Source organism: Ochotona princeps, chromosome 5, assembly GCF_030435755.1.
Source record: "Ochotona princeps isolate mOchPri1 chromosome 5, mOchPri1.hap1, whole genome shotgun sequence".
In the NCBI taxonomy this organism is placed as follows: domain Eukaryota; kingdom Metazoa; phylum Chordata; class Mammalia; order Lagomorpha; family Ochotonidae; genus Ochotona; species Ochotona princeps.
This window is the reverse complement of record NC_080836.1, coordinates 75,853,615-75,871,153: the sequence shown is the minus strand read 5'-3', so window position 1 is coordinate 75,871,153 and position 17,539 is coordinate 75,853,615. Positions and strand designations below refer to the sequence as shown.

The following is a 17,539-nucleotide window of genomic DNA, read 5'->3' as shown; positions in this document are numbered from 1 at the left end:
AAAACCAGAAAGGATAATGAATGCTAATAGATATTATTATCAAAAAAGCATTCATCAGGGCCACAGATATCATTAATAAAAGGGATGGCAGTAATGACGACTTGAAGAGACACAGGGGTGTTAGTTCATATAATCTGCACTCAGGTACCACCCACTTACCCACTGTCGTGTTCCCCATGACCAGGGGAGCTTCAGGAAAACTGGCCTTCAGCTGCAGGAGGTCCTTCAGGGACACAGGGGCCAGCCAGCTGGTCCTCTCGCCTTGGAAGGTCAGCCTCCTCTTATTCGGATCTTCCGCCATTCTCTGTACAGAAACAAAGCCAGCACCACTTTCAAGTAGGCCTCTTGAACATTACTGGGTTTCCAAGTGGCCTGCTATTCATGTTTACTGAGGAGAGCCTGCTAACAGGGGTTGGAAAGAGTGGTGCGTCTGTAAGCTGTATGTGAGAATCACTGAAAAGATGTCCTGACAGGTGTCCACCAACCGGATATGGAGCAGTCTCTCTCTATTTGTGTTTGTGAAGGGAGTGTGTGAAGAGCAAGCCACACGGTATAGTCAAAGTATCTTGGCCTAGAATTTAACTGCTAGGCTTCCTGTTTAGATTTGTTCTAAAAGCAACCCAGAAAAGACTCATCTTTTGTGGAACAAAATTCGCTTAGAGGCAAAGTTATCCTTGGGAAAAAAAAGCTGTTAGTAGTTTAGTAGGTTGACTGGGTAACTGGATTTTTTCCTGTATGATTCTGTAGATATACATACATACCTATATAGATACATACATATGTAATTACACATAGAAATTGCTATATATACATATATAAACATACTATATGCATAACTTTTAAGTATTTCCAGTAGTTGCACACCCAGGGTATCCAAGCTCTTACACACTTAAAGATGTGTGGGGACTGAGACCTTCTGAAAAGCCTCCTCATCTCATGTTCTTTTTGGGGAATAGTTAAGGAATGGAACCATGGGACTATTACATTACATGTATTATTTTTCCCCTGTTTTTATCCTGAATTGAAAGCACAGACAGTTAATCGTAGGGCTAGTGTTAGTCCATGATTCTAAAGTGGTATCTCATTCTCACTTGATTGGTTTTACAGACGGCCTTTAAGCTCTGTCACGGTGCAGCTACATGACACTGCTGAGTCATCTACAGTCTGCGACTGAAGAGTGAGGGCTTCTACCAAGTGTCCCTGACTCACTGAAGCAACACTTCACCCACTGGCAGCTTCAATTATGGAGAACAGAGATGAACAATTTCTAACAATATGTTATGGTTCTGTTATTGTGACTCGGCACACACGTCTGACTTCTGTGGTCTAGAACCTGATAATTCCAAAAAGGCATATAGCATCCAGTGTTACGAGACAAGAAGAGTAAAATATCTTACTATCAGTTCAGGAGGGAAAATAGGCTCCTGGGATGGATCCAAGGGCTTGAATTCGTCTTCATCATACAGTTTGGTGCACAGCTTAACAAAACAAAACACAAATAGAGTTTCAGAGGTAGGAGAGAGACGCAGGAATCTAAGTGTGGGTGCAGCCACTGGGCATCACTGGATGGGGTTCTTCCCACCCTCACAGAACCATGGGACAGCTTCCCTGGTAACTGGACTCTGGTTTTCCTTCCCTACATGTAGGCTTCATCTCAGGGGTGACTTGTAGACATTTTTTCTGTCCTGAGCCTGTAGGTGCATTGCTGCTTTTTTCCTCTGTGCCTGCTGGCAGCTGGCAAGCCCAGGTGAAGGTGCCAAAAGCTACAAAGCTTCCAAAGAAAATTTACTTTCTCTGGTTCCCATTGCTATTTTTGGAACTTTAAAAAGCTGTTTATGCCCAGAATTTACTTATTTTGAATTCTACTCATTGGAAAGAATACAAAAATGGAATTATCTTGGGTTTATGTAGGCATTTTTCAGTCAATTCCAACCAAATTAGAAAAACCAGACACTTACTTCCTCCTGCCTATCCACTGAAGACTTCTCTTCTTGATCCATGCAACATTTTCCTGTTCCTTTCACTTGACAAACAGTTGATCCCTTTAGGAAATAATTCAGTTTGAAGAAAATTCAAAAGTTGTGTCCTTAGCAACTATCTGAGTACCTGGCAGGGCAGAGAGCAAGCTATTCCATTACTGAACAATCAGACCAAACAGCAGAAATGCAGCCATGCTCATGACAGAGTCTTGTAAACCAGTCCCTCAAATCTCATAAAAGGAGTAAGGTGACCACATGATTGCTTTGTTTGTCTCAGCGGCACTTAGAGCATATCTTTAACAAAGTCCTGGGAAGGCAATCTATCTTTAGAACTCTCCACAAAAATGGAAATAAACTGAAAGATGGGTGCATTTGGGTATTGTTGGAGTCAACCTTTTTTTTTTTTTAAGGATTTCATTTATTTTCATTGGAAAGGCAGATTTTCAAAAAGAAGAGATGGAGAAAAGGTTCACTCCCCAAGTGGCTACAATGACCAGAGCTGAACTAATCCAAAGCCAGGATCCAGGAGCCAGGAGCTGCTTCTGGGTCTCCCATGCAGTTGCACGGTCCCAAGGCTTTGGGCCATCCTCAACTGCTTTCCTAGACTACCAGCAGGGAACGGGATGGCAAGTGAAGCAGCCAGGACATGAGCCAGTACCCTTATTGGATCCGGATGGTTGCAAGGTGAGGATTTAGTCACTGAGCCATCCTGCCGGGTACTGTTGGAGTAATTCTGAAGTATTTGGGCAGTTCAAACTCCACACCTTAATCATGAGGACATTTCATGCAGACTGAAAGTTATGGTGTTGGCTTAAATTCACTCATCAGTTTCTGCAGAAACACTGTGAAAGGGCCTGGGGTAATGTGGAGACACAGGGTTGCTGGCATGGAGTCAAGGTGACCTGCAGCAAGTTACTATTCCGCGTGCACTGAGCTAACCTTGTTAGGACAATTAAATCCACCCCAAACAGGCTTGTAAGATTTCACTATGGGTGCTAGTCCATTCCTTCAGCCCCATACACTATGCTCCTGAAAATCAGATGCCAAGTTTTTTCCTTCTGAAATTCTGTTCTCATTGTATTCCTCCTGGCTCGGGAGCAAATGATGACTATGTGATGGTTTCCAGCTTTATGACTACATTCTTAAGCCTGAAATAGTATCGCCTTACTTGCCAAAGCTTTGGTCGCACCAATTTTTACCTGAACATGAGCACCTTTCTTTTCCCTTTAGTCATGTGTTTCCTTACTGAAATGTTCAACTGACCTCTCTAAAGCCATTTATTTCTATCTCGATCTTTAGATTCCGGTTCTAAACTGCCCTTCTCCTGTAGTCATTCTCTGTACCGTCTCCTTAATCCAAATTCCTTCAAAAATGCACATGTGAGTATATAGGACATGAGTCTTTAATATTTTGCTTTTATATACTTCATATATACTTCAAGATTTATATACTTCCTCTTGTTCACTAAGATATGTATTTCTTGAAGTCTTGGGTCACTTTTGAGGAACGTGTTAAATTGAGGGCTAAAATTACTTGATACGCATTTATTAAAACAGATAACATTGGGCATTAAACAACTTTCATTTGTTTGAAAAGTCAGATTGTTTTAGAGATGAATGAATGTAGTAGGTTATTTTGTACAAAGGTTGATTAATGTATTAAGCCAACAAAATGGATACTCTATTTTTCTTTAACTTACCACACAGAAAGTTTTCCCACTTTCTACAATTGGTCGATATCCAGTACAGCGACACAGATTACCTGTGAAAGAAGAGCCAAGATTGTCTATACCTACAATGTCAGGATACACTTAATAGCAGAATGGTGGACTTATGACTGTTTTCTAAGGACTATACGGTTGTAATAGTATAAGGAAAATTAGCGGAGAGATGGGAATCAGGTGGGGTGGGGATATTGTTGAGTCTATGGAACTGTTTCATAAAAATTTTTTAAAATAAAAAAGGATCATGTTTTAGGGAATATGACAGAAATATGTTGCACACCTTTGTGTCTTGTTGGCAGTGAATACTTACATGATTTATAAATGCTTTTTTTGTTTCCTAAAGCCATGAAGTTCTTTGAACAAATATTTCCCTTTAATAATAACTTCAAAATAGATGCTACACTTGCACTTTCTCCCTGAAATGCCACAAAGATCTCCATGGTTTTCCCCAATCAATTCTTTAAGAATTATGAAAGTTATTTTCATTTAGAAATTTGAAAAACATTTTAAAAACATTTTCCTACATTCATTTCAATTGTAGATATTATATAAATATACAAATATACGATTTTTTTCTTGAAAACAGAGATACTAATATCACAGAGTGAGGGATTGATGGCAATGATCACAATGTCAGGAAAGCAGAATATATTGTCATATACGTGGTACGATTCAGTGAAACAATATTTATAACTATATACCAAGTGATATGATACCCACACAATTTTTATATACTCTATTTAGGTATTAACTTCCACAAATAAGAGAAAACATGACATATTTATCTTTGTGTGCCTGGCTCCCAACAAATTCTTACTGCCTTATTTCTTCCGCTGTCTTAATTTGTGCACCTGCCACTCCCAAACATTTCATGTGTAGCCTTTTGCCAAGTCTTTCCCATGTAGTCTCTTCTATCTTCCAAGGCCTCAGTGCCTCTTCTCTGTGGGTCCTGCTCTAACATCCCAACTGGAATTGTGCCACTTCCTGCCTGTGTGTTTCTCGGGATCTACCCTAGAGCAGGGTCACTCATGCATGTGCCTCACCTCCCCAGAGCATCTGAAGCTTCCAGAGAAGGCAAGGGTTGACTTAGATGTGCGTGGACTTCTCCCCAAACAAGGCACTTTTTTGTAGAAATTTGTACTTGTTAGTTTAAATCAATAGCTCTTCTGCTATAGGAGACTGAATTGCTCACTAAGTTCGTGATAAGTGGTTGTTGTCTATGATCTCCTTGGTCTAGTCTCGAACCGAAGAGAGCATTGAAGTGTGAAGTATCTGAAAGTCTTCCTTCTTTGCAACATTGGTTTTAGTAAGGAAAGCTCATGAATAGGTCTAATAGATGCATTTTTAAAACAGAGTAAAGTTTCTATCTTTCACACTATCCAAATTTCCAAGGAAAACATTGTGTTATAGAAGTTTAGAGACAGCTTATTTAAGTGCCACGGCAGAGTGACAGAAAGTTTCACTGAGGGGAAAATTTGTAATAAAACCAGCATTGCCTGATTCCTGGCATCACTGCTGCAAAGCAGAGGCAGCCTTTCTGGGAAAGACTCGGGTTAAGACAGGTACTAAGGACACACATCTGCATGTTGTTCAGGTGCCAGGACCCCTAATGCTGTCCCATGGGTCAGGCCTCCTTCTCTGGTTCACTAAGCACTTTCTACCCTGTGCCCTGTCCACAGGGGACTGACAAGACTCACCTCCAAGAGCTTCAGTTATCTGCTCAGGGGTTGGCTCAGGGTGGTTCCTCAGCAGCGTGTAGATGGACATCACCATACCTGGACTGCAGAAGCCACACTGTGTGCCGTGACACTTGGCAAGTCTTTCCTGGGGGGGGGGGGGAATGGTGCACCATTTATGTTTTAGACCACCCACTCACCAACCTTGTGCTCTGCAATTCCTTGCCTACACACCAGCAAGCAACAGAACTTATGTATCTAACGCTCCAAGAATGACTGTGAGATAAGATATTCCCAGAAAGGAAAATGTTTTATCTCTTAAAATCATATGTGTTTTACTTTTTACCCTTAAAAATGTCTAATGGTGGATATTAAATTATTTTACTCCAGACCCTGGTTTCAGTCTCTGTGAAGTAGAAAATACAGTTTAGAGGAACAAATAAAATATTTTGGAATGATTCTTCTGTGAGTTTTGGGTCTTCATGCCATGCAATAATTGAATGATCTTTAATAATTTACTTGCCACTTTCTTCAAATTCTTTAAATTTAGAACAGTAATGTTTACAAGCTAGTTATCAGAATGAATACAAGTATGAAAATCATTTAGCACAGTCTTTGGCTAGCTCTTCTCCACTGATCTGGCAGTTTTTGATGGAGTGATGTCATCATCTTCAGGAATGTTCTGACAGTTGTCAAGGATTTCTTAGTAGCATGGTGGAATTATTTCATATATGACTGTCTAACTTTATACACTCAAATGCAAGAAACAATAAAATAGAAGGTGAAACTCAGTAAGTCACTGTGATGAACACAAAGCCCTTCTGCCATAAGGGGGAGGTAAGAGCATAACCTGGAGGGTCCTTTGAGTCACACACCAGCTGCTCCATTGGCTGGCTTGTGTGTGATTCAAGTGTTTTCAAATAAGCATTTCCCAAATGGTATGCTCCTAAAATGAAAGCCAAATACTCCCCCTTTGGCTCAGCTGAAAGGACAGATGTTGTTCTAATGCTAGAAGAAAATCTGCTCGTGCTGACTTCACTGCCAGGTAGCAAGCTATTTCCAACATGGTGTATAAACCTGACTGGAAATGTTTCACAACTGACTGCAGGGATGGGGGTAGGTGGTGGGGACAGGAGAAAGATCCTGATTTTATCTTTTGTCAATTTTTGTACTATAAACAAAAGGACCAGGATTTCTTATTATTTTGTAAATTGTTTAAGTTTAAATAATGGGATTGAGAAGTTTCTTGGGGTTAAGATGTATTCAAATCAATGAAAGAACCTTGGAAAAGTCTCCCAAAAGATCCCTAGTTGGGAAGCACCCAACTCTCCATATCGAGAATTTATGAGCATGAAAGGCCATGTGGAGTACCCATAGCAACGTATGGTTCTTGGTCACATTGCACTCTCACCTGCACAGGGTGAATCCTGGTTCTGATGCTTCCTACTCCTTCCACTGTGGTAATTGCAGCCCCGTGCAGAGAGCAGATGGGTACCAGGCATGCTGTCACTGGATAATGGCTGTGATAGAATGATGTAAAGAGAACCCACTGGAATCTTGAGGATGGGTTAGCACAATCAGAGATTTCTTCAACTCTGAATTTCTTCAACTCTGGCTATGCTCTATTGGTTTTATTTTGAGGCTTTCATTCTTTAGCTACTTTTCTTTCTGTTGTTCTATAGGGTTCTATGCCTACACACTCTTCTACAGTTCCTGCTACCTTCCAGGTGGCCTGGGCTTAAAACATCTGCTTGCCACTCATTGACCCATGAAACATTGGGCAAGGTATTGTCTATCTGTCTCAGTTTCCTCTTAAGAAGACTGTAAAACCTATGTCAAAGTCGATTGGGGACTGGATATGATAATACATGTGAGGTGCTTTGAACAGTCGCTGGTGCAACAAGTACTGAATGCATGTTATTTTTGTTGTTATTGTTGCTGTTATTCATGTTGATAGCTTGTAACAATAAGTTCCAGCACCACATGAGACTTCTTCTCTAAGTAGCAGACCTGTCTATCTGGATGCTGTTGAACATTCCCTCTTGACTGTGCCATAATTAGACCTAATGCAATGTGTACCCACCTAAACCTATCACTTTCCCTTACTTTTCTCCTCCTCTTACAACTTCTCAAATTTGAGAACTGCCATATTATTTCATCTAGTCACTGAAAGAACAAAACCTGGGCCTTATGCTTGGAAATGCCTTCTTTACTCCTGCAAGATAGCAGCAAGTGAATTTATGTTTTTGTTTGTTTTTTAGGTGAAGGCAATGGCGGTTCAGTCACATAGCATGATTTGAGTCTTGCTTAACTTCCAGAATAAATTTTTCTTGTGTATGGCAAAGACCCAAATCTTCCAGCAGCAATTCCACTTCCTCATGCTAAGCAATGCTTGTGTGACCCTTACCCTGAAATCTCCTACTCAGAAGCAAAGGAGGTACTTTGTGGTAGTGGAGAGTGGAGCCCTAATAGTTGGGCATGCTGGACAGAGATAAAAGTTGTGATGGGGAGAATGTGTGTGGGAAAGGTCTGGCAAGTGGAAAGTGTCAGGAGGAGTAGCCTAGTGGCTGTGTAAGTGCATCAGACACCACAAACGAAGAAGGCAGAGTGCTTCACACCCTTCCCAGGTGTGCCCTGAGCACGGTCCAGGCCAGCAAAAGGATACTGGATCTTCTTGGTCTTGGTGTTGTATCTTGACACCATCACTGTGCAGGCTCCACAGCCTCCTCCTCCGCAAGCATATTTAGTTCCTGTGAGACGGACTGGAGGGAGGACGTCAAGGAAAAAGGGGACTCCGGTGTTCTAATTTTATTGGTTTTCTCCCTCGGATACTGACAACAAGCTACACAGTTTCCTATGTCTTGTACTAAGATGGCCAAAGATCCTTGCTTGGAGAGATTGTTCAGCTTTTTGCCTATAATTGATCTCACTGGTGAAACATGCAAAGAAATCCTTACAGACCCACACTGGACATGTATCTTAATTTAGCCATTTTCAGCTTTTAGAAAAGTGATGGTATAGTACTCTGAGTGGGTCTGGGACAGCCTCTTGTAATCAAACACATTCATATTTCTGCAGTAACCATTTTCGTTGTCATGCCAAGCAGGATGTGTGAAAACTACATAGAGGGAGATGTCAGAGTTTACATTCAACCGAATTACAAAAAACTCTGTTAGCTTCAGAGCTGTGGATAATGGACCCACATAATATCACTGCTGTGGATGTAATGGGGAGTGGCTTGTGCACAGAGCTTAGAAAAATAATCTCAGGAGGCTTAACTTTTCCTGGTTCAGCAAGGCTATACTTTTACCTTTTTACAGAATTAGAGAAAATTAATTTAAGAACCTGAACCAGTCATGTCAACAATCACTGTGTGCCTTTTGCTTTGTGTTTCAAGCTGTTTGCGTATGTTCTCAAAGGAAAAAAAAAAAAATCAATCTCTGTAAATCCCCTGCTTTAGTTCTATAAGGATCCCTTAGAGATTTCTTGGAAGCCTTTCATGGTGAATTTTAAGAAGGGTTTCACGGGTGGAGATCATATTTGGCTTGGGTGGAGGCTAAGACTATTCATCATGTTGGAAGTTGCTGCCTGTGAGGAGGTGACACGGGGACACTCCTGGTTACTGGAGTAGAGCTGTGAGATTTTGAGCAGCAATCAGAGGGGCTGCACATCCTCCTCCTCTGTCCTGCTGCCCACAGCCACAGCTACCACTCTGCCATTGCAGGGTCCTCCCCCTCTACCCTGGGAGTTCAGGCTTCCCCCAAAAGCTGTATGTCACTTGGATCAGGCTTTAGCTAAAGGGCTCCACTGGATGGGGCATGAACCACATTGCAATTGTTCTGCTTCTGCTTTCTTGGTATCCAAAAATTCCCAAGTAAAGCCTTCAGGTGCTGTCTCACTCAGAGATGGAGGTCACTTTTTATGTTGACATATCTTCAAACAGCTTTGTAATGTGGATTTTAAAGTTGTCTTGTATATAATGTGAACAATGGATGCTACTAATGGTTTTGTCCTCTGATCAACCAACAGCTAGTCAGATGTTTCCTCCTACACCCTCTGCAGAAATGCCTGACTTGGTTATTTCCATCTTATGTTGACTCCTTCTGAAGCCCATTTTCAGGTAGGCTTGCCAGGTAAAATGTGGAATGCCAAGTTAAATGCCAGATAACCCAGGAGCAATATTTAGTGTAATTATATCTCATGCATTCAAGTGGAAATTTGACCAGAGGCTGTATCTGTCTGACTTAACTTCTGAATGCCTGGTGTTGGAGAAAGTATGAATTATTTTGAGAATCACAAGAGATGTCCAGGCCACAGCAAAGGGAATGTCAAAGGCAAATGTTTAGGGGCTGCTCCTGAGATACTCTTGATACACAGAGTATCTCAGCTTTATCTGAGCACTAGGATCTCACGGAGATTAAGCAACTCTACCCTGTCACACCCTCCTTGCCCCAAGTAGCTGTGGGCTATTCATCCACATCTGCAGATCAGGTTGCTGGTGTTGAGGGAGAAGTGAAACACGATCGTGCCCCAGCAAGTCCGGGCAGAACAGCTGGGGTGGGTGTGGTGACTCAAAGGGAGATTGTGGGCCCCAAGCAGCCCTGTGACCTTGGGCAGGTGGGAAGGGTTGTGGAAGGGTGGGAGGGAGACAAGGTTGGGAACATTCTACCTCTGTGCTACTGTGTCTTACTCTGGAAATGACCCCTAAGTCATTCGGGGCAGAGGTCATTGGGTTTTTGTGGGAGACTGAGGTTTTTAATCCAATGGATAGCCTGTTTTAATTGGAACCTCCCCCAAGATAATGAATACTGCTTTACAGAAGGTTCTTGGAAAGGAGCCATGGGATTATTTTGAGAGTGAAGTGGGCTGGCTACCCACACATATCTGGGTACCCACACATATCCATTCCTTGTATTGGCCATCCATGAGAACCAGCCACTTGAGGGACAAGGCACACAGGTGGGGAGGCTTTTCACCTTTTTGTGATTTTTTTTGTAGTGCCTTGTAGTGTCCATGACTCCATTTCTGGGCTGTTGACTTTGAGGAAGTTAGGACTTGGAAGCACCAGATAAGTCTTCTTCATCTGGAATGTCTTCCATTAGGGACCAACAAAGAATGTACAGGGGGCTACACTGGAGCTGGGGAATTGAGCAGCTGGGGTGATTTTGCCAGGGTTGGTTCTGACCATGTTTACTTGGGATTCTGTGAATTTCCAATGTTCTCTGGATGTAATGAATTTCTTCATTTGGGGATATCTAGAGAAAGCATGGGGAAATTTGTTATGGGTTTAGAAATTATAAAACAAGAGAGTTATAGGATTTTCTGGCCACTGGGAGACAGCAAGACTGGGGTGTGACTTTTCTGGTTTGTGAGTGGAATGGTGACAATGGGAAATGGGACAGTCAGAGTGGTATAATGATGAGGTAGGGAGAGACAGCCAGGCCTATTCAGAAGAGAGAGCCTGCAGAGAAAACTAGGCATCAGACATAGAAAAAGTTGGCATGGGAAGAACAAGAAGAAATGAAGTCATGTTTTCAGATGTGAACACTGGGAAGCAAAAAGATAAAAAGGGGGACTAATCCTGTCCTGTTCATCCTGGGATTCCCAGAGCCTAACACAGTGTCTGGCACTTCACAGGTGCTCAATGACCATATTCTTTAAACTTATCTTGAGATATAGTCTCATAGAAAGTTGCAAAAATCGTATAAACTGCACATCCAACACTGTTTTTTTCTAATTGATGACATATCACATAGCAATAGCATATTATGCATATTTTTGATGCACATCAAAGCCAGGAAATTGACACTGGTATAGTTTTGATGTTACAGTGCAGAACTTATACAGCTTTCACCTCTTATAAAATGAAATGAAAAGTGCAAGTTTATTTTGATGTAAAATTTTCGTAATATATACAGTTTTATCATGTTTATTTTCCCTGTATGTATGACAATAAAAACTTTTGCACTAAAATAAACTGATACTTTTAACCCCATATTCTATGAATTTTTTAAAAGTCCACTTATACCCACACATACACATGTGGGTGTGGGTGTGTGCTGCATGATTCTGTGCAATTTTGTCTCATGTTAATACTGCTCCCCAAACTCAAGAGCTTCTTCATGAATAAATATTTACTGATGGTTTATTTAAAGTCTTTGAGAAGTGGGGAGTCAGGACCATATATGGGGAACTGGGAGTACATTGCTACTCCTTAGGTATATGAAATATAAGAATAAAAGGGTTTAGGACAAGTCAGCACAATATCCTTGGGGATCACAAGTGTTGTAAACTGCACCTGTGAGCACAGACACAAATTTAATTAGGAATTTTTACACTGATACTTCGGAACAGGAAGTCATCAGCAGGTGTCTCTACTTGTGGTTTCTTGAAATCTTTGCCCAGTGTGATGGTAAGCTTGTGATTGTGAAATAAAATGAAAATTTGCGATTATAAAAAAAAAAAAGAAAAGAAAAAAGAATGAGAAACATAGAAGGAGGAGGATGGGTGGGGAACATGGGCAGGAGGGAGGACAGGGTGGATGATCCCAAACCTGTATTGATCACTTTATGCAAATAAAGAAAAATACAAAAAAAAAAAAAAACCCCAACAGTATTTCTAGAGTAACACACTGGTGGCTCACTAAATGACTCTTCATTTTCCTCAGGTAAAAAACATAACAAATAAATTGTGGATCAACAGAAACCGTCTCTGAACTCCGACTAGACTTGAGGAATGGGATGCAAGGCCATTACCAAGAGCATATACAGGCAGCTTTCTTGAAGAGTCTTAGCATGTCCATGTCTTACCACCCAAGCAACATCGATTGCTGTGCCATGAAAGGATATGGACTTTCCTCAGGTACTGCAGTAGGTTTACTTCAGGGTCAGCATTCTTCTCTATTACCTACATTGTGAGGTGAGAGAAGGGACCTCAGAAAGATAGTATTGGCATAAGATGACAATTCAATCCATTGTTTGAGGGATTTTTTTTTTTTAAATAAGAGATGGATTTACAAGAAAAAAATAACAAGAGAAACCTTTCACAACATTTGGAAGCACAAATGTCAAGAGAATCATTGAGTTTTATTTCAGTGTGTCTGGATTTTTAAATACACATGATTATATACCATGGCAATACCTCAGGCTATGAGAGAGACGAGTTATGGCAAAGTTCCAAGCAAGAGAACCAAAGAGGATGGATTAGAATTTGGAAAACAACCTCCTCATTCTTTTTTTTTTTAGACTTAGGTAGAAAAGTTTCACATGGGAACAGTCATTGATTCCCAAATGGACTGAGAGAACTAATAATCATAAAATGTCATAATGTTACCTGAAAATTTACGTTCTAGGTTTCTTGACATCACTCCTAAAGAGAAATCTAAGATACTTGGGGGTTCAATTTTAAAGGAGCAAGCAAGCAGTTTATCACTAAGTGAACTTACATTTTCAAGACAGAGGGAGTGGGCAAGCTCTGGAGACTGACTGGACATATGGCCCGAGAATTAGGGAGCGGGAAGGTTCCTCTTTCAACTTTATCTTGCAATGAAGGGGCAGGAATAATCAAGGGGCAGGGATAGAGTCCTGGAATGCAGTGGGAGTTTCCTGGATGAGGTCCCACCTGTTTTCTTTCCTAATAAAGTCTTTTCAGATCTGCCACGATGATTTTGGAGTTGAGTCCCAGCTGAAATCTCAACGCTAATGATATTACAAGGAGTCTAAGACTAATTAATGGGAATGAGATGGCTCATGATGTGGCTTCCATGTCTGGAACATCCTCCAGGTCTGTAGTTTCTGAGTTACTCTAACATGGAAAGTGCTTGAGACTTCCCTGGACATCTGGGCTCTGCTCACACTCAGCTGTCTGCATGTGCTAACAAAAATAAGGTAGCCAGAAGAAAAAAAAAAGATTTTAAGGGGTTTTGCTTCCCTTCTTCTGCCACTAACTCAGTGTGGCCTCAGGAAGCCATTTCTCTCCCTCCTCTTTCCTAAATGTGAAGAGAAGTCAGAATCGGGCACACATCACTTTGCCTCTTGACAAGCTCTAGCTGTACCTGCCAACTTATCAGAGCTGGCCCACCAGGTGAAGGCCACCTGCCCTCCTGGGGCTCAAAGGCACACAGGCAACTCCCTGCTGGGCAAAGTAAAGCCAGATTACAGGGAGGTGAATTGAAAAGAAATTGAAGTGGAAGGATAGTGACACTGAGGCCAGAAAAAGCAGAGTTAATTCCATTAAGGAGTGTTTTTGTTTTTTTTTTTAATGATTTGTTTATTTTTATTTAAAAGTTAAAGTTACAAAGGGAGAAGGAGAGACAGAGAGATCCTCCATCTGCTGGTTCACTCCCCAAATGGCAGCAACAGCCAGAGCTGGGCTAACCTGAAGCTGGGAGCCAGGAGTTTCTTCCAGGCTTCCCACATGAGCACCGGGCTCAAGCACCTGAGCTACCCCCTACTGCCCGCCCAGGTAACCTCAACAGGGAGTGGGATTGAAAGTGGTGCAGCTGGGACTTGAACTGGCAACCATATGTTAGAGGATTAGATTGCTACACCACAGCACTGGCTCCTTGTTATAATTATTTTTTAATCACCTCAAAAAAAGCAATGGATTGCATGATCTCTTCATGTGATACCTCCTATTTTCGTGTTCCCTTCCAAATCCTTTGGCACCACTCCTCCCTGCAGCTCAGCAAGTGGCAGAGACTGAGAACAGCAGCACTGAAGCAAAAAGTTGTGGTGCTGTCCTATTTAGCACTACAGTCATGTGGCTGTGGAAATAATTTCCAACTGGTGGGAACAAGATGGAGCTGGGAAGAAGACTTGAGGGTGCTCTTCTTTGCTATGAAGATATCAGCTTCTCAAACGTAACATTCCAGGTAATAGGACATGTCCCTTGACCACCTCAGCAGCCTGACCAGTGCCACACTGGATGGAGCTCTGTCCCCTGCCATTGTGACTGTGCTTCTGACAAAGCAAGCCTGACACAGGACATCTCCCAGTAAAGGAGAAAGGCTAAGATTAGACCTTGGGAAACTTACAACTGTGAGTCACAGTTTCTGATCAATCAAATATCTACTATTCCTAACCATTTAAAATAAACAAATTGGCCATCACACAGAAATATTGCACTTAGGGATAAGTTCCTTGGAGTCAAGTCTAGGAAGAGAAGAAGCAGAAAAATGCAAATGATGCCAACAGCCAGCAACACGTGACATCCCTCAGCTTCAGCGAGGTGTGGAAAGTCTGATTATATCAAGTGTTGACAATCATCTATTACACTGGCAAATTACATTCTGGCAGGCAGCTCTGCCACACCCTGGGAACTGGAATTTGTGTGATATTCTGGAAGGCTACACCTCTGCAATTGCCTTGCTGCCACCTCATACAGTAATTCTCCTGCCAGCACTGTGATGAGGCATGGAGAACTCATTCACTATGGCTTGTCATGGGCGTGTGTGTGTGTGTGTGTGGAGGGGGAGGGGGAGGGGGAAGGGTGAAACTGGAAGCATGTGCCATGACTTGGGTACTAGGTTAGCAGACGAAAGCTGTGCAGATGGGAGATTTGTGCCTTTAGAAGTAAAGAACCAGGTTTTTAAAGTGCAACACAGAGCACTCAAAACCAATGCTGAATTGCCAAAGAAAGCAAGAGAGTTATAAACTGTATCACCTTTGTGTGAGTTGAGAACACTCAAGCCTATATACCTACATTAGATATATTTCAAAGATATATCTGTATCTGGTAGATGGAAAGGATATAGATCTCAAATGCACATGAGTGTGTGCATTGGGAGGGAAATACAAAGAAGATAGAGAATGCAAAGAAGAGAACTACAAAGGAAATGAAGGCTGTGATGCTGTTGAACCATTGATGGGGTTACCTCGTTAGTCTGTGCATGCTATGAAGGAAAGATCAACACAGCAACAATTTTCTTTTCAGGGTCACTTATATTTTCTCCTCTTTTACCATTTGTGACTTGCTTTGAAATTTGCAAAACAGAAAAAGGGGTAAATGCACCAAACTGTTGGTTTTGGATTCATACATCTTGGAGCCTCGCAAGGATCTGGGAGTTCCAGGGCACTGTGTACAAGCAAAGGCCTCTCGGTCAAGGGAATTGGCCTTCTATTCCAAATATGGTCTGAGATTTTGAATTATTTCAAATTTCCATGCAGGAATTACTTTTGTTGCTTTACATGGCTTCAGGTCATTCAAGATCATGAAATCTAGGCTTTGTTCTTTTCTTTTTCACTCTGTGTTCATTATTTATAGGTTTCCTGGAAATGACCTTTCCTTGCAATTGGACTGATAAAAGTCCCAAGAATTGGCAAGATCCACAGCATTTCAGAACTATTGAAATTATTCGAGCAGAACCCTCAGAACAGCCTCCACACTGGGGACTCTGGGATGGCATCAGGTGGCCATTCTCAATCCCTGGGTATTCACGTGGTGGAGAGGCTAGCTTGTAGCTTCTGTCCTAATTTCCCTCTTTCTCCCAGATACAGGAGTAAGAGGGGGAATATTTGGAAACAATGATCTCACCCATACTCCCCTAGTCCTCCACCCTTACCACTCTGGTCAACTATGTAAACATCATCAAAACTACAAACTAAAAAAAAAGATCCCAAGAATTTTTGTCTCTATTAGGATTGTATTTCCTCATTCAGCTGCAACATCAGTAATCCCTTGTAAGTGAAGTATGAGAAGCAGAAGCTTTGCAGCATATCACGCTCTATAGTTTTTTGGGGTTTGCATCCTATCGTTAACACCTGAAACATTTCGTGTACTCATTTTGCTCAGGAAAGCACAGGGTTGAGAATAAGGCATGGGCAAAGCATTTATTATCACATCTTTCCTGACGGAGAAAGTAGATAGGCAGTGGGTGTTCCAGCCTTGAAATTAATTGATCTGTGGGAGGGCAATTTATGAAAGAAAACAAAATCACTTGAGAGTTCCTCGTTGCTGTCATCCTTGATGTCTTCTATTAAATTTTCTACTAAAACAACATTGATTGGGATGGACATTTGGCTTAATGCTTAAGAGATTGTTTGGGGCACTCACATCCCACATCAGGGGACTTGTCTTCCAATTTTAACTTCCTGTTAATGCACACCATGGGAGGCAGGAAATGATGGCTCCAGTGGCTGGGTTCCTGTCATTCACATGGGAGACCCAGACTGAATTCAGGCTAACACCTTGAGCCTCTGGTCTAGAGCTCTCATGGACATGTGGGAGTAAACCAGCAGATGGTAGCCCCCTCTGTCTCCCTGTCATGTTCTCTCTCACCTTATTGAACAAATAAAAATAAATACATCACAATAGAATAAACAGCTTTGACGATCTCAAGCAGAGCTAAAATTCAAAGGGAAAATGCCAAAATTGACTCACAGTGTAATATGATAAAAACAAAAGCTTTTTCGACTGATTCCAAAGTAAAGACAGCCACAGTTTAACAATTTTGCAATCAGGACTTATACTAACGATTCATGCTCAAGATTCTACACTTGAAAAAGAGAGAAGGAAAGATTAAAAGCTTGGCTTTTATGGCTGACATATGAAAATCCGTATTAACCACATAATGTACTCACCTTTTTTCCATTCACAAAAAATATTAGCTCATCAGAATTCTGACGGGAAGGCATCTTGCCAAGATCAGGATAGAGATTTGTTTCAAGATATGTTAGAACAACTACTTGGTTGCCCAAGCTGACAGTGGCAGACTGAGGCAGGGTGATTTATAGCCACACGAAGAGATGGGGAGTGCCAGCCAGGGCTCTCTGCCCGCCCAGCCCACAGACACTCTACAAGTGCTTGGCAGAGCCCTGGCTCTTTCTTTCTCAGGAGTGAACCAAGTAGTATCTGTATTTTCACTTGATCCCCCTTGAGGTCACGACTACTTTCCCCAGGGGAATGTGATTAATGCCAGAGAGGAATAAATAAAAGCAAATTTTAAGCAGTCATTATGTGTGTGCATGTGTGTTTTTATACACACATATAATATATATGTATGTTTTTTAAAGATTTATTTTTATTGGAAAGTCAGATATACAGAGAACAGAAGAGACAGAGAGAAAGATCTGTCTGATGATTCACTCCACAAGTGGCCAGAATGGCCAGAGCTGAGTGGATCTGAAGCCAGGAGCTAGAAGCCAGGAGCTTCTTCTGGGTTT

At 41.7% G+C, this 17,539-nt stretch overlaps 1 protein-coding gene across 1 annotated transcript in view; it reads right to left on the bottom strand.

Annotated features, from left to right (window-relative positions):
- Positions 1-17,034, bottom strand: part of LOC101522599 (aldehyde oxidase 4-like) — a 49,264-nt gene extending 32,230 nt beyond the window's left edge. The window contains exons 1-9 of the mRNA XM_058664286.1: positions 16,958-17,034; positions 12,188-12,284; positions 8,044-8,140; positions 6,790-6,898; positions 5,400-5,526; positions 3,679-3,740; positions 1,959-2,042; positions 1,398-1,478; positions 160-304 (exon numbers count right to left, since the gene is read on the bottom strand). Of these exons, the coding sequence (XP_058520269.1) occupies positions 160-304; positions 1,398-1,478; positions 1,959-2,042; positions 3,679-3,740; positions 5,400-5,526; positions 6,790-6,898; positions 8,044-8,140; positions 12,188-12,284; positions 16,958-17,011 (856 nt within the window). The 5' untranslated portion in view covers positions 17,012-17,034. The remainder of the gene's footprint in view (positions 1-159; positions 305-1,397; positions 1,479-1,958; positions 2,043-3,678; positions 3,741-5,399; positions 5,527-6,789; positions 6,899-8,043; positions 8,141-12,187; positions 12,285-16,957) is intronic.
- Between the last annotated feature and the right edge of the window lie 505 nt (positions 17,035-17,539).